Raw genomic sequence first — 24440 nt, 5'->3', positions numbered from 1 at the left:
AGCCCAAGCCAGGGCTGATCTAGGCATGGGCTCTCACCTTCGAGTTGCTCACCACACTGTAGCCCTTGGGGGACTGAAAATACCTGCTATTTATTTCTTTTATGAAGGTAAGGCTGAAGAGATATGGATAAGAACTGGCATTATTTAAGGCAGGCAGAGTTCGCTAACTTTGAAGATGGACCATCAGCAGAGATTGCACTGAAGTCTTCCCTGATGCCCTGTACTGGTGCCAGCACATCCCTCTGCAGCCTCTGAGCAGCAGCACCCAAAGAAATGTGCCCTTGAAGCACCATCTAGTGTTTAATGTCTGTCATGGTAGCTCCCACCCACTGGGCTTATTTTTAATGCATTCAGAAAAAACAAGTTTCGGAGACAATAGTCCATTGCATTCATTCTATTTTGGGAGAAATGCCAACTGAAACCAAATGGTTACCAGAAAGCAAAGCCAAATCTGCAGGGATCATTAAAAACAGCTGAGGGAGCAAACAACCCTCAGCACTCTTCTTCCAGGCAGGAGCAAGAGGCACCTTTGCAGCAGACTCCTGAGGTCCAAATTGGACATGGATATGAACCATCACTTCAGCATCCTTCCCACAGAGGCCAGCAGTGAAAATCATGAAACTCCTGCATAAAGATTTACCTCTGTTTCTATCTCCATGACCCTGAGTTTCACAATGTGGAAGGGAAGCTTAGAGGAAACCCCCAAGTTCTGCTTCGTTTCATGCCGAAACTATGTGAAGCCACAAATTCTGAAGAATTTTGAAGTAACACTATGGATCTCTGATGTCCACTGGCAAGAATTATTTAATCTGCACAAGCTTAAAGGTAAGAGAGATGCCAACTAGCATTGTTTAGGGCATTCAAAGATGTTGCTTTCAGCATGGAAAGACTAATCCTTAATTACCCAACACTGGTGTGCCAGATTAAGAAAAAACATAACTCTGTGAGCGCACTTGAGTATGTCTATATTTCAATGGTTGGAGCTTGCAGTTACAATGCAGTGGTTGTCTTCCAAATGGCGCTCCCAAGATCTGAAAACCACAGACAGCCAAAGAGTTCTGAGAAGACCTGTGTCAAAAGCTAGATACCATATCACACTGGACGAGGGCCTGAATGTAGTCATTCAGGAGGTTACGGGCTGCTCAGAGGCTCTGCGCAATTGCTGTGTTTGTTAGCTCAAAACAGCAAGTAGTCTCCTACCTTAACCAGGCAGCCACTGCTATGACTTCAAGGTCTGAGTAGGTATTAAGAGAAATACTGTGAATTAGGAAGAAATGTCACTCACTTCGAGCTGGAAGAGTCCCAGTGGAACTTCTTTTAGTGAGTTCTCAGAAAAATCCACTTCTCTGAGGTGATTTTTCCAGAAAACAGTCAACGCATCAGGTAGGAATTCCAGTGAGTTTCTAGATGCTTTACAACATTTCTGGAAAACATAAGAAAAAACACCCACAGAGTAGTAATCATCTCTTTAAATAATGAGGTAGATCAGCTATCACATGTTTAAGGCATTAATAAATTCATTCTAGGTGATCTCTTTAGATACTTTGATCTAGATAAATTATTGTGCATGCAGGCACGCAGGATTTGCTGAGGAGATGCACTCACTTAATTGATGGGCAAATTCTTTGGCAAAAAGTATTTAAAAAGTTATTTTGAAAATTATCCCCATTTGCTTTTCAACCATAAACAGACACTTCACCAAAGTATACTGTTCTCCTGCTATCCTTGTAATAACAGGGAATAAAGCGACAGTGATGGGTGGATATAGATGCCGTAGCTAGCCATGGGTTTGGGCAAAGTTAACTTTGAATGAAGGCTGAGTGTTCTGTAAAATGATCCTAACAATACTTCTGCTCATATGAACTATAGAGAAAATGAATACATCCATATAAGACATGTTTCTAGAAGTTTTCCACCAATGCCATCAACATGGTGAGAACAGGGTAGAACCTCAGAAAGACTTGATCTGAGATCCATAAACTGAATCAGGCAGGGGCACTCGTACAGGAACAGAAGAGCCTTTTAGCCTAAGACGTCTGACAGCTTTTTAAGCACCACAATATATTTTTTGCATTGTTTCAACAGCTTTTTCAGCCTCTGACTCTGTCAGAGCAGTTCGACTTACCAAGGGGCAGGCCCAGGGATCTGGAAACACTTTCAGCTGATTTCTGGAAACATTCAGTATGTTTAGGGACTTGAAGCAGTATAGAAAAACCGTTGGAAGTTCCACCAACCTGTTGTCAGAGACGTCAAACTCCTGCAGCTTCCTTAAGCCAATCCAATTAGTTGCTAGAAAACATGAAATATTGTGGACTTGGTGTAAGCATGATAAGTCTGATCCAGCAAGTTGCTGAATACTTGCTAGATAAGAGTCAAAGTATTTAATGAGTGGTGAAAAATAACCAGGCCTTTTCATGTACTTTGGACAAAGGACTGAGAGATGCTAAGCATCTCTAGCTAATACTGGCTTTAAGTCGTTATTATAACAGCTTGGGGTTCTCCCTTACAAATCAGGCCTTGAAATGCAAGCATGTACGTACTGTTTTCCTCGTCAAATAACTTCTCCATATAATTTTTAGCAGCAATTAGTTTTTTAAGGTTTTTAAGATGTAGGAATCCAGAAGGGAGAGTAGAGAGCCTGTTGCTGGATACGTCGACCTCAAGTAACCTGTGAGTACAGAAGATACTCAGTCAGGCATCAATAAAATGCTAGCAAAGGCTCCTGTTGCCATAGACATCTATTTTACCAGGACAGCTTTAGATCTGAATGAAAGCAGCTGGAATGGCTCTCACAAGGCAAAGCAAAAAATGCGATTTAGAAAATTAACCCTTCGAGGGAGCAGACAGAAGTGGTCTGGATAGACAGCAGACCAGGTAATTGATATGAGCCAGCAAACGTCAACCTGAGTCAGCTCAGGGCTTAGACTTAGAGGAGTGGGGCTCACCAGAACTGGAGAAAAGCAGAAGCAACATGAGCCAATACAGGAATAAAAGTCCCTACAATTGTCCTGACAACTAACTTGGAAACACTGATAATGCAAAAGAGCAAATCTTAAGTTAAACCTTGCAGCAGACAGAAAATAAACCAAGAAGCTCCTGCATATGCTCTTCACTTACGCAGTTTCACACAAGTACAACTGACTCATTGGCACCTGCTCTCCGTACGGGTTCAGTTTTCTGTAGGCATCCAGTGCACATACCTCGTACATATAATTTCGTCGGATGACTGTACGCTGGGTAACTCCGTCAGCTGATTGTCAGCCAGGCTGAGCTTCCTGAGGTTTATCAGGCCCCATGGGATCACAGACGGAAGGGAGACCAGGCAGTTGGCAGAGAGATCAAGCTCAGTTATCTGACAGGAGATATCAATTAGCCAGTCCAGATCCACCCAGGGCAGTTTGAGATTTGACCAGTTCACGCACAAAGCCTGCGTATGTCAAAGAAAGAAGAGAAAACCACGTTAGTATAATCCCAATTGCTCTCAGCCTGTGTTACACCACTGGGAAGTTGGTAGGTCAGAGCACAGACCATAAAGATTGTTCTCACTTTCCAATCTGCTTCTAGGAATTAAATTGACTCAGAGATGATATCATGCCTGGATATCAGCAGTCCCCACCATATAGCTGCTCCTTGATCTCACTCCAAGACCACAAGCAAGTGCAAGCAGGGGACTTGGACTTCTTCGCCTGTCCATACACCAGCTCCAGTGTGCGCCACAAAGGGTGAGCTGCCCTTGCCTGAAACCAGCACTCTTCATCCGAGAGCTGGACAAACTCTAATGGTTTGTTCATCCAACAATGTGCAGTGAGTTTCCATGGGGCTGGGCTCCCTGCCCCACAAGACGCATTCACACCCTACGCTAGCAGCATGATATGGACAGATCACGGAAACCCATCTTAAAACCAGACTCCACAGCCCGAACCCTATTCTGTCTCTTGGACTTGGCCTGCATCGCTGCTCAGATCTCCAAGGGACTCTGAACATCAACAGAGGCCAGGCAGGTCCAGAGGAACCCCTGTGGATTATTGCTTGTGCATCTGTAGAGAGGACAGAGACAGATCTGCTGAGTATAGTAATGACTTCTTATGAGGAGGCTTGTTGCTGGAATAATTAATATATGTCCAGGGACTGCTCTTCCATCTTAAACTTTCCAACAACAAGCAGCCAAACCATTCTGGGGAAGTTTTAGGTTTTGCAAAAGAACATCTAGGAAAGGCAAGGAAAGGCAAACGCCCTCTTGTAAAGCATTTCTAAACACTAGAAATTTGCTCGGTATCATTTAGGAAGACATTTTAGTATCTGAGAGACATGATTTTGGCAGTTGCCTCCTTTCTAAATAACGTTCTACTGCTTTTGACAGTAAGGCGAGGAAGTCGTTTTATCTTTTGGAAAAAAAACAGAAGTTGTTGTGAAAGGCATAACAACTTATTTCAGGCTCCAGCTTAGACAGAAGAAAATGTGAACGCATAACGGTCGTCAATGCAAGTAAACAACCCAAGGCTTCATTTTCAAGATCACCTCATTGCATTCCAATGAGATCTGCATTCCAAAATACACATTTTTAAAATGTTAGTCTGAAAACGTTTTCATAAGCTCTGTGTTTTTGACATAACTCATAACAAAGACAGCCTCAATGAAGTGATGGTTAATTCTCCACCAGGAGGCAGCAAGGACCCGAGAGCAAACTTAATTTGCTTTCCAGTTCCCAGTATTTAGCTCTTAAGACTTTTAACCCCAAATTTAAAATTAAAAGGAACATATTTTGGAAAGGGAGTGAAAGAAAAGGGAAACAAAGGTCTATCTCAAATGCTTATTTGAGACTCAGAACTCCAAGTAATGTAGATCACACAGTGCAAATGTCTAGGAGAATGGAATAAAGGGTTAGCACAAACAGTTGCACTTTTAAGAAATTGACAGTAGTCATACTTAATGCAGACACAGTGCTTTTCAAACGTTCACTAGTGAAGCCTCAGGACAGCCCTGCAAATATGAATGGAAATATTATGCCCATTGTATCACTGGGAAAACCAAGACAGAGAGCACAAGCTGTTTGTCTAAAGCTACATTCACTGTCATGCCACAAGGCATCCATATAAAACACAGCAAGCCAGCAGCAGCAAGAAATCAAATTAAGCAGAGTATCCACTGCTACTGCAAAATATACAGTATCTAAGGCACACTGCAAAGGTTTCATACTGGCACCAAATATATTCTGCTTTACTGTTAGATTTTCCAGGTCTGTATATTTAACAGCTTCCTGCTTACAAAGTCTTGTTTTAAATTCGGTATGTAGTTTTCTGTAATTTTCTCTCACCTGTAACAGCCCAAGAGCTGTTTACATCACTGGACAGCAATCAGTTGCAAGTTATGGTAATAGAGAATATAAACACACAGGTCAGATTCCCTTTTCCATCCCTAGCTACCCCACAGTTCAGGAGAGATGTAGGGATGTGGTACTGATGCTAAGGTACTGGAAGATCTTCCCAACATGAGGAAACCTCACTGGGGAAGAACACATTTGTGCTGAGACACTTGATTATTTTTTTCTGATTCCTTGAATTGCCCCAAGAGCTCACAACAGAAGCCAGATCCCTAAATTCAGATAATCACAGAATCACAGAATCACGAAGGTTGGAAAAGACCTGTAAGATCATCAAGTCCAACCATTACAAAAAAAAAAAAACAACAAACCACACAAACCCACACAAAAAAAACCACCCACACCACACAACACCATGCCCATCAAGCCACGTCCCACAATGCCACGTCCACACGCTCCTGGGTGACTCCACTGCCTCCCTGGGCAGTCTATTCCATTGTGATACCACTCTCTCAGTAAAGAAATTTTTCCTAATATCCAGTCTATATCTCCCCTGGAATGCAGAAAACCAGCTCTACACTACAAACAAAATTCTCAGGTAGTATTGATATCTGTCTGGCTACTTACATGCACTTTCAGGGCACTACCCTGCCTTAGAATATTGTTACTTTTTTTTTTAGAGAGAGAATTTTCAGCTGGTTTAGCTCCCAGCTGAGGTCACCAAAAACCGACTTACAACGGTACTGATGCAAGAGGAGGGAGGAGTGCATGGCTGGGGAGAGGAGGAGGGCAGCATCACTGTAGCTCCATCCTATATCAGCTAAAATTGTCCCTGATAGAAATACAGCTTAATCAGCAATGAAATTATCTTACTGATGTCGTTCATACCATATTGTGGTTTACAGTGATGCCAGCAAAAGCCGTTTTATGTCAGGACAATTAAATCTACACCATGACTTCGGCTCATACAGAAACAAAAACATCACCCTCCTACCTGTTACAGTGCTGGGTAAAATCACATGTTCCGTGTTAGCAAAACCACATACCACAAATCCCCTGGCCTAGGAAAGAGTTAAGAAAGGGTCTGATCTCCAACTACTTGTGCTTTATGTATATTTTTAATAGGAATGGCCTCGTCAGGCTAGAAGGGAAAGGTGTAACAAAGATCCAGCTACTGAAAGTATAATATAAGCACAGTCTGTCTAGATATGCAAGAAACATTTTAACAGGGAATCAGCCATTTTAACAACTAACCTCATCTGGCAATGCATAGTGTGTCCTGATCCTTTCTTTCCAGGAATGCCAATTTTTTCCAAAAGCTATGCTGAGACTCAGCCAAAATGGGGGAAGAAGGGTTAAATCAGAATGAATAGGGGAAAATCCAAGCTTTTAAGCAGCAGTTCCAGACAGCATGTCTATGGTCTTAAAGATTAACTGCTAGTAAGGAAGGGACTTCCTGCTTACCCATATCGTTGTCAAGACATGGGGTATGGTACTGCTAACACAGCACTGAGGGTTACAGAAAGGTGGATTCGCCTCAGCCTGTCTATCAGACCCATCAATTATCTCCTGTAACCATCACAAAGACCTTGCTCAGAGGGAGTCTAAACCTCAAAAATGAAGCCTTGGAGATCAGCCATGCTCTTTCCTCTGTTTCCCTTTACAGCTTGCCATCTGCCAACAGAGGGTAACAGCAATGCCCTTCACGGAGATCTCAGGCAGTGGCTGAAGCAGCTTTTTACTGACCCCATGCTACCAAGGTGGTAGATTGATCTGGGATGAAGATCCGGCTGTGAGACTAAAATTACTTTTCACTCTGCAACAAGGAAAACAGTGACATTGCACTCAAAGGTGGCCTCAGCACTGATATAGCAAGCTGTTAATTATTATCGCATGTATATTATGATCACCAAAGACTAGCACTGCATGGGGCAGGACACATAACAAAGATGCCGTCCAGAGGAGATTCACCCCGGAAGCTCAGGACAAGTTTCAACAAACAGTACACCGAAATGGAAGTGGTGGCATCCTGGCACTTTCTACTTTGGCAATGGTATCGCCACAACGGCTGTGGGTGCATAGGATCTGCACCATGGCCTGAAAAGAAAACAGGGAAGGAAAATTTTCCTGGCTTTTTTTTAAACATCTTTTAGGATCTGATCTAAAGTGGAATGCTCCGCAGCACCTTTCCTAAGATAAGCATCCATGACCAGAATATTGAACCCCATGAACTATTCACATACTTTACATAAACAAACAGAGGCAAGAAAATTGAGATTTACAGCCACAAATCTGGGCAAATATTCCATGCAAAGGCTATCCACGGGTCCTTCAGTTACACAGAGGATCCATATAAGCATACAGGGCTTTGAAATTCTGGCAGTGATGGGAACGAAGGCCTGGAGAGCTGGCTTGCTTGTTTGGTTTCCTCCTCACAGGAGAAAGCAGGCACTTGTGGTTCAAATCCTGATTTCAGACTCCAGAGCTCCAGATTCCTTGTGTGACACCAGTCACTGTCTCAGGCTACCCAGACTCTGTTTGCCAGCCCATGTAATGGGACAACAACATCTCCTCTTCTCCCAGGGCAGCCAGGAGTAAAAACGCACCTCTCTTTTCTCTTCCTGCTTAATTAAACTGTGCCCAACAAAGCTGCAATCAAAAAAAAATCAGAAAAAAGAACTGATGGTGCTTATCCCCTCCCTCAGTTCCTGCTCTGTTTCAAGATGATGCTCTTTACAGTGGGCTCAGGCTCTTATTTCAGTACAAAAAAGTACTTGTCCTTGAGTATACCGATCAATGCAGTAATAATAGTATCTATAGCCTGCTTTTGGCAGCTGTAAGCAGTACCATGCATCTCTGCTGCTTCTCATTTCAGACTGATACTCATCTCTATTTTGCATTTAGATTGCTGTGTATCATTTACCTCAAAAATGCAGAGCCATGGCCTCACGGTATTTAATGTGATAGAAAGATACCTGTAGAATTCATATAGTGACTTCTAAAACCACAGACAAGATTGTGAAATCCAACACCTGCTATGAATGCTGTGGGGTAGGTGTCTCCATCTCCTAGGCAGTTTTTTTTGAATCTCAGCAGTAAGTGCCTTGCACTCAGTCCTCCTCCCCATCCAGAGCCAAGGACTGACAGTGTCTCTTCTACCTAAGTGCTGCAAACTAGAGGATCAGCCAAGCCCCTTCATCTGACTTAGGGACAGTGGACCAAATCCATCTTGGTGCTAGTAACCTGATGTCAGTGGAGTTTCCTTAGGGATTTACTTGGCTCAGCACTCTGTGGTGAAAACATAATTAAGTGAAAGAAAGCCTGACAGCAATGCCATAAAGAGAGGGGATTTCCTCCCCAACTCATACTTAATCATCTCCACTATCTTCCCAGAAAAGCCCATTTCTTTGATGCCAAAGGTCTATGATTCTTCTCTCGCAGAGAGAAGGGCAAGCAAAACCTCTGTAGACTCCTCTCCTGCCAAGGAAAGAACTTCTCAATATGAGTCCTGAAAACTAAATGGAAATCTTCTACTGCAGTGATGTCAGGGGATGCACTGAAGAAGGCAAGGGACTGGAAATTGTGCAGAAGCAAGAAACCCCACTGCTCTTGTGCGAACAATGAACTATGAATATGAAAAATATTTACTTAGATTTGAGACAATTTGGTAAGGTGATTAAAAAAGGCTGTTGTGCATTTCTCCTAAATGACTTGACATGCACCAACAGAACCTCGCTCTTGCCGTAGATGGGATATTCTGAGGATGGTGATCTAATTCCCCCATCAATAATGCTGCTGTGAATCTTGAGAGGAACTGCTGCAGATTTCTTTACCAATGGTGATGTAACTGAGATTAGCCAGGCAGTGGATAAAGAAATCAGAGGAGGATCACACATACACATTTATTGTATGCTTGTGTATAAAATTCTTGGCAAAACATTTCCTAGGGAAAATGCAGCAGTTTAAGCTCTTTTCTGGTCTGTAATGGGGAAAAAAAAGATATATCTCATACTGCACACACTGGAAAGTTACATATATCTCCATGCTGATTACACCTATTGAAGTCTGGAATTTGTGCCACTTTACTGCAGGGGTGTTTTTTGGCATTTGTTACCTGTTCCTGTAAAAATGGAGCACTTCCTCTCTTCAGCAAGACAGTGGTTTGCTGTGGGGATAAATTTATGCCAGGGAAAAAAAAAAAAGGAGAAACAGATATTAGAAAAGTGAAATGTAACTCCTCTTGTCTCAGAAAAGGCAGCACTATGCACAGCGCAATGGCTGCCTGGAAGGTGTGGCAGCTAAACCGAGCTCTCCAACCGTGTTTTATGTATAGCTGGTAGTATTCACTACTGTGAAATCAATTGGAGGTCAACTGTCCAGTGTTTTCCCTCAGAGATAGCACAGATGGGACAAAACCTTTTGAAGCTCTGGGTTCTTTTGAAATGATCTGTGCTCGGTCTGCCCTGTTCAAGAGGAGAGACTTTTTGACATCCAGCTGGCTGCCATACACATTGCAGTCTCCACACAAACCTTTTTTGCTTCCTCCCAGTGCAAAATGCATCACAGTGCTTACACAAGCGGACTTACATTTGTGAACCTTACAAGATACGAAGAAAGCACTGAGGCAGCTTGTTTGCAGCTGCCATGAAGTCGTGTTTTAAAAAATTATCAGGGTGCGTGACTATCACTTCCCAGAGACCTGAGCTCTGCAGACAAACTAGGACAAATCTTCCCGAGTTTGGCCCAGTCTGCCAAAGTGAATTCAAAAAGAAAGCAGTAAATAAGCAAACATATTAAAAATAAAGAGCTACTAGAAGAATCAAGGTCAAGTTTCTGGGTCTGTTTTTTTGTTTTTTCTTTTTCTTTTTTTTAAACGAGGCCCTTCTGGCAATTAGCTGATGTTTTAAGACTGCTCTCTTCTTCGCTGAGGGTGTGACAACAGCAAAGCTGAGTCATTTTTACAGCAGCTAAGTTAAATACTGCCAGCAAGTTCACATGGAAAACAGACCTCTTCCCTGTGATTCAAACTTTTATTCCAAGTTTATTCAAGCTGAATTATCCAGTTACTTGGATTTTTTTCCTTCTAAAAGGCATGTAGCTCTATCAACTCTCATCCAGAAACATCTAGGATTTAGCTTCCTTTTGTTTACCTGTCAATGAAACTAAGAATCCCACAGGGAGGGCTCTAAATCTGCTGCTTGAACCTAATGAAGTCAAGCTCATACATGCGGACTGTAGTCCCTAACATTCGCAGTATCGTCAAGAATCCAACGAGACAGGATTTTGGCAGGAAAGCAGAGAATGGAGAAGTTCATAACACTGTGAAAACTTCTCTGCTTATTTTTACTTAACACCAAAGCAGAATCAACACCCTGCAATGCTAAGAGCTGAGCAAACAGTACTCAACTGGCAATGGGATTCACACAGACAGAGTCTTGATCAAAAAATGTCCCTCACAATTTTTCACCGCGTAATTTTTATGACCTGATGAAAACTATAACTATTGAAAGCTCAGGGCTCTGATGCTCCTATTCAATATTTGTTAATCTATATACTGAGGAGAAAAACAAAAAATGCCTGTTAACTAACATGCTGGATAACAGTAGAAATAATATGAAATAGTACGTGCTTCCCTATAAAGCAGTAACAGTGTGTGCGGTAAGAAGTTTTTCAGTTCTGAATAAAGGAGACTTGGATGATAGAGATTAAGAGAACAAAGAATATAGCCTAGTTATACAAAGATATGGGATAATAATTACATGTAATAATACCCTGCATAAAAACAATGCCACTCATCTGTAGATCTCAAAGCATCATCATCATGTATTAAGCCTTCCAACAGCTGTGAGATGTGAGGAGTTTAAATCTCCCCATTTTACAGTGGAAGAAATAGAGATGCAAATGAATTACCCAAATTGTCAAAAGGCTGTCAGTGGCTAAGTAGTGAACAGAGTTTTTGCCAACCTAAAAAGGTTTCAATTGCTTTTTGTTGGCCTCTGTGTCCCATCAAAAAACATTTCTGTGGGGCAAGTGCAGTTAAACTAATATGACCTGATCACAAATGATACTCTCCTTGCTGTTCCAGAGAGCCAGATCTGTCCTGAGCGAGTGATAGTAAAGGCTACCAGCCATCTTTTACTAACGAGGATCTGAAGTAGGGAAGATATTTTGAGCAGACGTAAGCTTGCTGTACTCACACTCCATGTTAACAAAAAGCCATATGAGCCTATCTGTACGTGCTGTATCTGAGCTATCAGACGCAGGGGAAGAGAAGGGTTTACACACTCAGCTCCGTGCCATGCTAACACTCCGGGACAGCACAGAGCTTGTAGCATTACCTTCAACCAGGATGCACAACAGAAACCTAAATGAAGTGCTTATCCTAGGGTCCCAGAGGAAGCCTGTGGTAATGCTTACTTCTCTGGAAGACTTGGAGCACAAAGTCAATGCTTCCTTTCATAGCATATGCCTGGTTCACACGCTGATGTTAAAATTGCCAAGTGGAAGCTGCCGCACACAGCGTCTTGCACAACGATGCCTCATGTTTTACACCTCACAATTCAGCACTGGCATGAAAGCCACTTCCACAGCTTGTTCTCTAAGTGGGTAGCAAACCACAAGGCTCTTCGCTGAGAAGAAGAATCACCAGTCACATGGTATGCAAAGACAAATATCGATTATTAACATGATGCTCCTTTAAAAGACGTCTCTTCAGACAGATAAATGGCTACTTACTGTTTTTGCTGGAGCACTACCTGGTAGTGGGCTCGTCTCAATGAAATACTTCCTCAGAAGGTGTTTGCTGGATTCAGGACTGTCCATCAGGATGTAGGAACAAAAGAAAGCTCCATTCCGTAATAAAAACACGGCTACATCTTCATTCCCTTTAGAGAAAAGACAGATTGTCTGCTTTCTTCTTCTCATGCAAATGAACCAACAAGGAGCTGAACAGAAATCCTGGGAAATAACCACTTCTGAAAAAAACCATGGGGGTGTGCAAAAAGGGAACTGAACTGTATAGACTGTTTCCTCCGGTGATAGGATTTAGTTTGGTCAAACTGAAACAGCAAAGACACTATGTAGAAGCACTGGCCCAGGCTCCTTCTTTTTTCTCTTTTTATCCTGTGTTATTAAACTATACACACAGCTGTGCTTTGAAGTGTAAATTATTCAGCCTAAATCAAGCATGTGTGCCAGAGTGTCCGTAACAATAATGCTTTTACTTGCAAGGTTTCTATTTTTGAAGGGTCTTTTCCCTAGGAGTTTAAAGAGGAAAGTTCAGCCTCTCAGCATTTACAGTAATCTAACTTAGGAAGGCCCTGACTTAAATTTGGCTAAGTCCAAAGATTCAGAGCCAAATTTATTTTAATTTATCCAACTGGAAATCCAGAACAATTCCAGGCAAGCCAGTCCACAGTGATACCTTCCTAGATGGGAACAACTCAGCCCACTCTTTAAAAGACATTGCAGAAAAGGGGCAAAGTTTTGAAGCATGCAAATACATACCTGCCTTTATAGCGGCATACAGGGGCAACCGTATAAGAACTGGAAACTCATTCTTCCTGACTGCACAGCTCTCTGGGTCAGCACTGTATGCACGAATCAGGAGTTTTACTATGTCCAAATGTCCCTGCTGGCAGGCTATGGCCAGCATCCAGTTCAGGAGTTGTTGGCAAGTACTAGGACCTACTAAAAAGATACGGCATTTGGTTAGTTGATGCCACTGGGCTGTGATGTGCAAGTGTCATCCACAAATAACGGCTATGCAAAGGGTATAGGGTGAAGCCCCTGAGCACAAATGAGCAGACTGCACTGCTGAGTGTGTTACTGAAGAGCCCTAAGCTGGTCAGGCACAAACTTTTCAGCTTTGCTTAACTGTTCTTCATTACCTACCCAGTTAATGGGCGAACTTTTTTGACTGTCCCTGATCTAATCATGCATAAGCTGGCAACAGAGGAAGGTTTTGAGGATGCCTGCTAGGCTGCCAGCAGAAAAATCAAACATCTAATCCCAAGCAGAGGTGGCAAGGGATGACCATGACTGTCATTGCATCCAGAGACAACAGGCCTGATCCAACAGTCATTAGAGCCAAACATCCAGGATAGGCCACTTCTTCCAAGTTCATGAGAGGGGATACAAACAATGGGGAAAAAAAGCTGACTTTTCATGCTACTGGATAAATAAACCAAAAATGTTTCAGACAACACAAAACAATTGTTTTAGTTTGTTTTCACTGCAACCTGAAGTCTCCCACAAAAAAATTTCATTTCCCCTTGAAAGATTTCATTTTGGGTGAATTCTTTACTATCAATTCATAGCAAGCTAGACAAATGTCATTTAATGGTAAAAACTAAAATACCATGTTCTGATTTATGCTTGAATTTACTAATGTTTTAGTCATCCCCAAACTGCTTTTTTTGCTGAATTAATGTTTTGCCTGTAGAACACTGCTTTCCTCTAGGTGTGCATAATTCTGCGCATGTAACTAAATGCCCATCAGAGGATTATTTCTGCCAACAGTAAGCAGTCCTCAAATCTTCCCTGATTCACAGTATCACCTCCATTTACTTTACAAATTCACATTCTCTTTGAAATGTTTACAGAAACGACCACAAGCCCAAGTTTACATGTCAACTTTTTTTTGCAGTTTCTCCATGTGGAAATTACATTGTTCTTTGCATTCTTAACAACTTGACTAAGTCACTTGCCCTCGTGTTGCAAAAAACGGGCTCCCCTTCAGCTGTAAGCCACAAGAAGTTCACACTGAGCCAGACAGAATTACTGCAGTGCATTAGCCAAATTGCAAATTCATGCAATTTATTCCTAAACCCTGTGATTGGTTTCTATTAACTTCCCAGGGAAACAAATGGAAAATCCTGCATAAAAACTTCTAAAAGCTGCTGTTTGTATGGAGCACCTCCCCTGACCCCCGAAGCAAGGGTTTAAGGGAATTTGGCCAGTTCTAAACTGAGCTAAGTTTCCAGAAACTACTTAAGTAATTTTTCATTATTGAGAGTATTACATTAATATAATTTAATTTTTGCTACTAGGTTACAAAACCAGCGTTGTCAGTCAGCCTCCTTTCTGGCTGAAGGAAATATTATGTTTAATTGCATCCCCCAAACTGGAATGTTTCTTTTGCTTATTAGTGCCCTAACAGTTTAAGAACATCAAATAAGCAGGTTTCCCAACAGGTTATTCCCGTTCTCACTGAGGTCACTGGCAAGTATATAGCTCTACTGAGGAGCTAAAGCTATATTCAGGTCAAATATTGCAGAGGCCTAGCTTAGCTGTTGCAGTTACTGCAGCGTCTGAGGTCAAGACTGCGATTCGCCCTGTGCAGGACTGGTTGACCCTGAATCCATTGAGGGTCCTGGTGAGAAGCAGCTGCCATGCTCGCAGTACACTAAGAGAGCAACAAGGCACCCAAACACAGTTCCTGGTCCTGACTCAGAGTAATGCTTTTCCCCCCCGCCACCCCAGCTGCCTTAAGAATTATGTCTGGGTCTAAAAATGTCTCTGTTCTGCTATAAAATAATTTTTAAAATAAGATGTAACTAAAATATAATAATGATTCTAAAGAAGGAATTCCCCTGAAAGTCAAATCAAAATGCCAACAAACGAGCATAGAGCGTGTTGCCAGCTGTGCACCCAAACTATTACTCGCCAGACAGTCATGCCGCACTCTCACTCCAAGCACCACTGTGTCTGCTGGATCAGCAGAGTGGGATGATGCTGTTTCCTGAAAATCCTCTAATTTCTCTGTGGGGTCTGGGACGTTACCCAGCTGTGAGGGCTGATGGGAATGAACTGTCTAAATGGCATCTTCCTCCACTTCCAATTTGCAAACATGGAATATTTTTATGCATATGTTTTTCCCCCCATGGGGGAAGTTTTCTTCAAACACAGCAGAGATTAGATCCCTCAACACACGTTCCCATGACTAAGTCCCTCCCCTTTGAAGGAACGTGAAATAAATAAATAAATGCCTGCTTGAAGCTATAGCACACAGCTACCGAAAAGCTTGAGAAAAGGCGGAGGCAACGCAATAGGCTTACCATGCAAGGAATCCAGCAGCTCTTTCACAACATCCTTATGTCCAAAATATGCAGCCACCACAGCTGCATTGTCATCATTAGGTTCAGTTGGTAACACCACTAACTCTTCCTTCAGTAAATATCTCACTGCCTGTAGATCTCCATATGCTGCTGCAATACCTAAAAGCTGACACTGGTAAAGAAAATATAGAAAAATAAACTCTCTGTAAAGGGAGCAGGCAGAGAAAGAGATCATTGCTAGAGCTACGTATTTATTTGTGCCCATGCAAATGCATACCCACTGTCACTGTGGTTAACTGAGAATGTCATAAACACTAGTAGACATTATAACCATTGATGTCAATATGTTAATTATATTAATTTCCTGGTTTTTTACTTTATAGTTTTTTGTATGGCTTTACCACAAAAGTGCCTAAGGCACAGAATGGTGAATGTAAATCCATTTTTCATGGACCAACAGAAAAAGTATTTGCACAGCTCTGCTACGAGGTGTAGCACCTCCAATTTTGGACATGGCCAATAAACCTGGACTTGACACGCAGGTACCCTCCCGAAACACTAAGATAAGCTCTGTGCAAAGAGCAGGCTCAAAATGAGGGCTCTGAGGCAGAGCAGTGCAGAAGCTGGCACAGAGGATATAGTTCCAAACACAAGCAGCAAAATCTTCCCAGGGGGCCATTAACCATCTTTGTACTGATGGGCGAATACATTTTTTGCTAAGTCTATAAACTGCTTCCTTTTTATGGGGAAAAATCTATTTCCCTGTTTCAGTGACCACAGCACCAGCACGCCTCCTCGCACAGCCTCCTGTTCCTACATACATTGTTCCTGTGGTCTGTATCATCTTTCTGAACAGTGCTTTCAGGGGCAAATACTGTCCCCAAGCATATGTTCTTGAAGTGCCCCACACAACCGGCCATGTCTGGGACCCTGCAGCACAGATATAACATATATAACTGAATGGATTTTCTGCATGAGAAATGACAGAAGACAGCAGCTTGGCATTTTTGTTTCTTTCCCAATAAAATTTGAGAAAGAATAGTAACCTAACCCTACCTTTTCCACTTGCAGTGCAGTCTCCTCACACGATAACTTAATCAACTCTTGGGCCTTACTGGTGTCTCCAGCTTTGTAAGCATCCTGAATGCTTTCTGTCACAGGTGTCTGAATTATGGAGACTTCGCCGACTGTGGACTGTTTGCCACCCATGTCCACAGTTCCTGCAGTAAAATTAGAAAATAGGGGTCAGGAAGAAGTACCTGTTCATTACCCTGCACAGCTGCCATGTCAATGCATCCTGGCAACAAAAAAGGGGGTGAATTATTTTCAGTGGAATATTTACTGCACACAATTAAAAAAAGAGGGAGAAACCTCAACACTCAGTTGCCTGATAAAAGAAAGTGATAATATGTTAAAGTACTTTCCAATAGGGACATGAAACTAAAAGGGACAGTGAGTTCCCCAATTGCTCTTAGAGGTGGTTTCCAAAGGATGGTGTGAAAGCTCACACACACATGGACACGTATGCTCTGTGGCAGCCTGCCACACTCGACCTCCTGCTGCGGGAATCAGGGAAGAGAAGGGCTTACGTGAGATTGGCACCTGCAGTACTTCTGAAGAAGCAAGGTGTCTGCAGGACCTGCAAAACCATTCTGGTATTATTAGCCTTGCTTCAGTCACACTTCATTCACCTCCTGACAACAGCCTAATAAAACCCCACTGTACTTCTCCAACACTTTCAACCAGAGCTTTATACACCTCAATGAACATGAAAGAAAAGAAATTGGGAATATTTTTATTCTGGGAAAACAGAGTATAAAAAGATTATGCAACATGCCCAGTATCACCCTGATCAATTCTGGAGAGTCTCCTACGCTAGACTTTTTTCTTTTTAAATGCCTTTAGGAGCTGGTAGAGTTTTTACATGTCAAAGATTAAAAGCTGCAAACCATTAGAGAAGATGCTTGTGGTGGGTGGCTAACAAAGAGGCAATCACGGAGTCTCACACCCACCCACCCCCCCAACTACCAGGACAGGGAAAGCTCCAGGGAAGTCACTGAATTGCAAGATGTACAGGTCCACTCCTGAACAACATGCAAGACAGAGAAAAGAAGCACTTTTCACTTGAAAAGAGACCATTTCATGCTCACTTTTTCCTGCTAAAACATTATTAATTATTATTGCTTATTTGCAACTGGTTAAATAAAGCCCTTAAGCCCACAGATTTTCATGTACAGTAACAAGGATTTTTCAATAGACACATATGTCATGCAGGGCCTAGTTTAATGCAGCCTGGAAAAATAAGTAAATTTGGAACAATCTATAACTGTCAGTAAATATCTTTGAATAATGCAGTCTGAATCACCAATAGATTCTGAGTAACACTTATCATCAATTATTTAAATGAAGCTCAAATCACTCAGACATTGGAGACGGCTCCAGAGATTCGTGCCATTAAAAATGTGCCCACATCAATAACCTTTCTCAGATGATGCAGAACGTGTGAAGAACAAGCAGCAGAAATCAAGGCAGATGAATGTAGTGTTAAATTACAGCATAATAAACAGCATCTGAGAGTTCCTGTTAATAGGTGCAATGCCTTCATAATTTTGTACTTTTAGGGGGTACGTGGGAAAAGAAATTCATCCAGCATTTGGTCCAGTCTTTTAGAGCAAACCACCCACCTGTAAGGGATCTCTAAGAATATTGCATATGATTTAATTCTCTTTGTAATGGACACCAAAGGTAGGAAATGCAAACGATTCTTAGGCAAGTAACTGTTTAAAGGGTGACAGAAGAGAGAACTTTAAAGCAAAATAGTTCTCCAGTCTAAACAACTCAGAACTGGACAAAGCAAAATCAAGAAGCATGGATCCAAGCAAACACTGCAGTTACTGGAACATGCAGCCTCCCCGCACTCGGCGCTCTGTGATGAAATCCTGAACCTAGAGAGAAGCACTGGAATTCCCCTCGGAGGAAAAAATGCCTCATATCGGAGATACAAAACAGCTGGAAAGCTGAGCAGGAAGCCCTGCAAATCGGGGCTGACAGAGCACAGCAGCTTTAATCCAGTTACTAAAAAAATGCTGAAAGGAGGGACAAATTTTACTTCCTTCCAGCCTCAATCCTGATTTTGGGGACTATCACTCAAGACCCGTACCTGCAGCCATTCCACATGTAAAGACACATCCTTTCTGCCAAAGAGTTGAGCAGGGCCATCTTTCTTTCTTTTTAAATCATGGCCAGGGAAGATGGAGGTATGAGTATCTCATGGTCAGAGATTAATTTGGGATGTGGGAGATCCTGGTGTCACTTCCTCATCTGTTAGAGAGGTCTCCACCCAGTCTCTCGCGCATCCTGCTCTTCTTACAGGAGCATTTTCCACCTCTCCTATTGGAACTGCCCCACTGGGCAGAGAGGACTACCAAATCAGTTGGCCAGGGAGCACAAGAAGGACCACAATGTTGTAACTGAGGGAAGGAGGAATGCCACAAGCTAGACCCTAATCCCAAGACCACTTCTGTGTTTTACAGAATGACTACTTCATGAAACTACTTGGCTAATGTGTCATGCTTCCTCTTACATTTTTGGCCCCCTCAAAATTTCTTAAGTCCTTTGTAGTGTAATGGCTTAGTTACAACCACTGCTACCATCACCACTGTTTGGAGAACATGGGCTGGCCATCAGCCATCGCGGTCTGCTCATGTACATTAGGTGTAGACTTCTGAGCACTCCAGGAATGGGAAGGCCACAAAGTGCTGGCTTTGTGGAGTTTACATGCTCCCAGAGTTAGCTGGCAGTTTAATCAGAGTCTTTGAGATATTAATTTTAGTCCCTAACTAAATTTTAATCTTGTCTTAGGCAAATAAGAACTTTTTATTGATCTAACCAAAACTGCCCAGTTTTGAACATTTGAACATCCATCAAGTAGAAGTCAATAAAAGCTTCACTGAATGAAAGAAATCTGGGAAATTCTACTGTTTGAAACCAATATATTTATGTTGAAATATTCTTGGCAGTAAGATAATGTCGCTCATCATTCAAGTTTCTTATGTAACTGTCACCAAAACTTCTTTCTACGATTGCATTCTGCAGAGTAAATTGACGTCCTGCCTAAAACCTGAGGAAAAAAAGCTGCCAAAGGTCTTCAGCGAAAAAAGACCTTGCAATTGAACTAATTACTAGCCTGGAAAGAGCAAAACTGGTGAGATACAGAGTGATAAAAAAGCTTGACCTCAACCAACAGCTGTACTCACATGCTTCTGTCAAAGTTAACTTGAGCTTTCAAAGGTTAAATGGGAGAAGGTAGGTCATCCATTCCTAAGTTCCCCAAAACCACAAAAACCATCTATTGCAAAGCTAAGCATCTCGCCAACCAAATTACCCAATTCACAGAAGACTTCCTGGTGACTTAGTAAATGATATATTAACTGCTGAAATACAAATGGAAATAAGAAGCAGCATGTTTTATAAGCTTAATTTATACTCACCAGTAGGAAAAAAAAATGAGGAAAATTACATTCTACTGACTAAAGACTGTTTTATTTCTACAAGATGCATGACTGAACTATCATCAGTACTGGCATTCATGTAGGCTGGGAATAAAGTTTTGCCAATACATGCATCAGCCATTTTTAGCAAAAATCAGGGCTGAAATCCAAAGAAATTCTGCCTATGGTTTTAACCCTACAAATCTCATGCTCTTTACCTGAGCTCTTCCTGACTTTCATAATAGGGTCACCTCACTTGCATATAGCCTTGAACAACAAGATATAAAAGCAACACTGAAGTTGAATAATATTGAACCTCTATTTTTGGACTTGATCATGCAACAAGCTGAGCATTTAAGCCTGGACGTAACAAAGTGCTTTTAATTCTTAGATTGAACGGATTTAGGAACTGGTTTCTGCACTCTGCACAATAGGGTCTGCATGACTGATTGACAATGCACATTGCTATATGCAAAACAGCACAGCAACTTATGATATTCTATCAGCATTTCTTGGATATTCCTGTAATAAAAGGCTACTAGAAACTCCAGAAGCTCTTACACACCCATTCTGATTTCCTTTAGTTTTTGCTTTATTGCACACAGACCTGGGACAGAGTTCCTGTGTTGGCACAGGTTACTTTAAAACTGCTGCCCCAAATCAGCACCCCTCTTCTGAGCTTTCAGCAGGAAAGCAGATAAATGAAGCGTGTTTGAACTGAGGTGGTATGGTGTGGGTTCATTTCTCTAACATGTTTTAATGTCAATGAAAATAAGGTCATGGGGGTTATTCCCCATCATTCAGATGATCTCTGCATCATCTTTAACTTCTCCGTAGACCCACGGCTTCTATTCTTTGCTTGCTTGCTAATGACCGTAAGCAAACCAAGTGCTGTTTGTAAGGCGAAAACGGAAGGCATTTGCCAACGTTAAAAAACCATCCTTCATCTATTCCTCATGCCACTTAACAGCTTATATCAAAGCATCTAACTTTGGAAATATTTCCCACTATTGATTTCAATGTTTTATACTTTGGAAGTAGCCTTTAAGCTTGGCTTTGCAGTAACAGCCTTTTACAGAGGCTAAGAGCAAGACTAATTTTCTTTTAAAAAATATTCCAATGGAAACAGTGGTTATCAATAAAAAAAAGAGTGTTATTTTATTGCCATTCAAAGGTTATAGCAGTATCAATTTTAAAGTGCAACAAACAGACTGCTATCCCAACTCAGAGAAAGAAAACAAAAATAGGTCTTATGAATAATAAAGGATACAATGAGAATTTCAGAGTTATATGTAGTTATATCCAGTCTCAGGCCTTGTAATTACAGCAGGTGAAAAAAAATCTATAATTTCTGAATTGATAGTATGGCATTTTCAGTAAAAAGGTGAGGGTTTGCAGGTCAATGCTGTGAATCAGCAAACGGCTGCATAACAAAACAGCACACTGTATACATTATTATTATCTTTATATCCCAAATCACTGCATTCCTGTTTCTGACACATAACCTTACAGACTTGGTAAGTGCTACATTAGTCCCTTTGATAAGGTAGGAGTTCTTTGGCAACTAACTAGGATATTTCTATTTAGCAGAGAAAGAGAAATGAGATACTTAACACAGGATAAAATAAGGTGGGAACCTAACTTACTCCAAAACAGAATTACAATAATAATAGAACTTAAAAACTGCTACTGACCTTGTCATAATGTGTGCAGGTATTTCCAGAGATGGAAGCAAATCAAGATGATGACTTTAACACAGCATCCCATTCAGCAATGCTCAATTAAGCTATTAATTCCTTGGACTGTTAGCCACCCACCTCTGCTTCAGCACACACAGCTCTTACCGCGTCCACTGGATGTAACATCTTTTGGCTTGCTGTCTGCTTCTTTGTCTGAATTAACTACTATATTTTAGCATTGACAGTTATTTTCATCTCCATGTCCCCTTACAGCGAAATCCAAGCCTCTGGTGCAGAGAGGATCTGGTGATGGGGGTGGGCAGGGAGGCCGCCTCTCCGGGCTGAGCTCAAACATTAATTCCTCAACAGCACCAGATGGCTACAGCTAACCTTTACCAGCTTAATCTTTTGCCATTTTGACTTCTGAGTGCTGCCACAGAGCAAATGAAAAATAGGACAGAGACAAGGTTTAAAAAATGTGCTGGATATTTGAAGCCAACCCACTCAAACACTTAAAAACTCACAAGCGTCGCTGAACATTTTTCAATACTACCCTACAGAAGCTTTGGCAGGCTGGTTTGCAAAATTAATGGAAAGACATGTTATTTCTGAGGCGCAGAACTAGAGTCTCTGTAACAGACTCACGTATCTTCTGTTGCTTTGAAAAACTTCAGATTAATAAACTGAACAACAGCCAACAGGAAGCCTCCAGTGATTTCAAAGGATGATGGATCTGTCCTACATTGCGCTTTCCACTTAGATGGGTAAGAAAAAAATTTCAATCCTATGGAAATCTTTGAGATACTGAAAAATAATACCCTTCCCAAACCAGGAAGAAAAAACAAAACCCTGGATTCTTTAATAAAAAAATATAATTAAATTCTTAAATCAGCCCAAGTCAGTAAAAATGCTTTATGAAACAAAGATACCTTTTGTGTTCCTTCTCTAATTAGCTGACACTTCAAAACAGGGTTTCATTTGTTGTTTAAAAAAGTTAAAAGGTTTCATTCATTTCAATAATTCATTTCTTAAAAGATACAATCATGGACCAAGGTCTGCCCCCAGGAGGGAAGTTGTGGACCCACATATGCTCAGTCCACATGGCCCCATAGCCAGGACCTGGCCCAGAACCATGCAAAGGAGGATCCTGCAGCAAGAAGCCTATGATCTATTTCACCTCGTTCTCAGATTTAGGCAAAATACATATGGCCCAACCAATTCCACTACAAAATGCCCTCAGCAGGATTCAAAAATGGCCAGAACCACTTATAAACCCCCCTGTGAGAAGACAAAGAGAGAAAGTTATGGTAAAGCCAACCGAGAGATAACAGGATGGTTTATCCGGAAAATTCAGCATCCCCAGTGGAGAGACCACACCAGAATTGGGCCATGTCCCTCTGACCCTGATTAATATCTCTTCACGACAAGTGAGATGTGCCAGCTTCTCAGGACAGAGAGGGAACCCTCCACACAATTTTTCTGCCTGTTTTTTGTGGTTCCATTTCACCCAAACATCCATTATTTCAGCTAATTAAAGGAGTGGCTCTACACTAAGATCTGCCTGCCAAGGCAATAGAAAAGATGATGTATTGAGTACAAAAGAAACCCGCACCTACAACATAGCTTACAATCAATGCTCACTGCCCCAAAAGGAAATTTATAACCCCACAAAAGACCAGATTTGAAACATGGAAGAATGCTTCAAAGACAAAAATCCAGCACTGAAGGGATCTTTTTCACTATTATTGCATAATCTGGAATTATTTTTAAATTGTTTACATGCCAGTACCACGCAGGCAAAGTGCTAATCTGCACTAAACATTTTCCAGCAAGCATACAGGATTTCATAAAGGGCATGCTGACAATTTTAGGTACAGCAATGCACAGTGACCAATTATCACCACAGCCATTGGAAATTTTCTATTTAGAAACACTCTTAACCTGCAAGGAAAAAAACATTTGCTAATGCAAACCTGAAAGGAAAATATTAAGTCCTGGATGGAAAAATGCTCTGGACTCCTGCCTTTATGGAGCTCCAGAACTGAATTACAAAAAACCAGACACTTCTGAAAGCTTTAGCTCTACACTTACACAATCGTTTCTCCATCATCCAGGATAATGGGGGAAGAGGGGACAGAAAAAGCCTCAAATACCAGTTACACTGAGACTCAGCAGTCTTTAGTGGGCATTATCACAGATGCCTGAATGGCTGTGCGAAGCTGTCTGTCTGTCTGTCAGAGCCAGCACTAAGCTGGAGCTGAAAAGCTCTACGAGATCTGAGCAGGCTCCTGCATTTGTGCATGCACCTCCCAGATCCCTGTGACTCTGGAAATTATTTGTGTTGCCCAAGAAGTTCAAATGAAACCAAGCTGGTTATTTGTACTTTGCTGAAGTACTGAAGAGGTTACACAAAGCCATTACAAGGCATTGAGCTTATAGAGAGCACAAAGAAATACACACTGGAATATGACTGTCAGAGCAAACCCATCATGTCAGCATCCAAATCACATTGGAAAGTGCAAGGTAGCTTCAGGGTCACTAACGATACCTGCAGCTATCCAGGAAAAAGGAACAAGGGCTACTACATGTGATTGCCTGGGATGTGCCTCTTCTCTTGTGCTCTGCAGGAGGACAGATCTACCTTAGACACGATGCTCCCCACAGGCTATATTAAAAGTGCACGCACCACTTCCACTGTTCCTGGGCTATGCCTGATGGAAGAGAGACAGCAGGGCTGCAATACTCACCGCAGAGTCAGAGCGGAGGCAGCTCATTAGCACCATGACTGGGCACCCACCCTCTCCTCCCACCTGGGCTCCGGGGCCTGCAGCCGGCCACTCGTGTACTGATAAACCCTACACAAATCCCCAGCCAGCTGTGCACACCAGCACAC

The 24440-nt window shown here is 41.9% G+C and overlaps 1 protein-coding gene across 1 annotated transcript in view; it reads right to left on the bottom strand.

Moving 5' to 3' along the window:
- Nucleotides 1-24440, bottom strand: part of LRRK1 (leucine rich repeat kinase 1) — a 76900-nt gene that overhangs the window by 42100 nt on the left and 10360 nt on the right. Inside the window, exons 2-9 of the mRNA XM_009807808.2 lie at nt 16435-16598; nt 15379-15550; nt 12827-13006; nt 12056-12204; nt 3201-3427; nt 2541-2668; nt 2126-2289; nt 1286-1423 (exon numbers count right to left, since the gene is read on the bottom strand). Coding sequence (XP_009806110.1) covers nt 1286-1423; nt 2126-2289; nt 2541-2668; nt 3201-3427; nt 12056-12204; nt 12827-13006; nt 15379-15550; nt 16435-16598 — 1322 coding nt within the window. The remainder of the gene's footprint in view (nt 1-1285; nt 1424-2125; nt 2290-2540; nt 2669-3200; nt 3428-12055; nt 12205-12826; nt 13007-15378; nt 15551-16434; nt 16599-24440) is intronic.

Source organism: Gavia stellata, chromosome 13 (genome assembly GCF_030936135.1).
Source record: "Gavia stellata isolate bGavSte3 chromosome 13, bGavSte3.hap2, whole genome shotgun sequence".
Classification (NCBI taxonomy): Eukaryota; Metazoa; Chordata; class Aves; order Gaviiformes; family Gaviidae; genus Gavia; species Gavia stellata.
The sequence above is the reverse complement of the archived record's forward strand: the minus strand, read 5'-3'. Positions and strand labels throughout refer to the sequence as shown.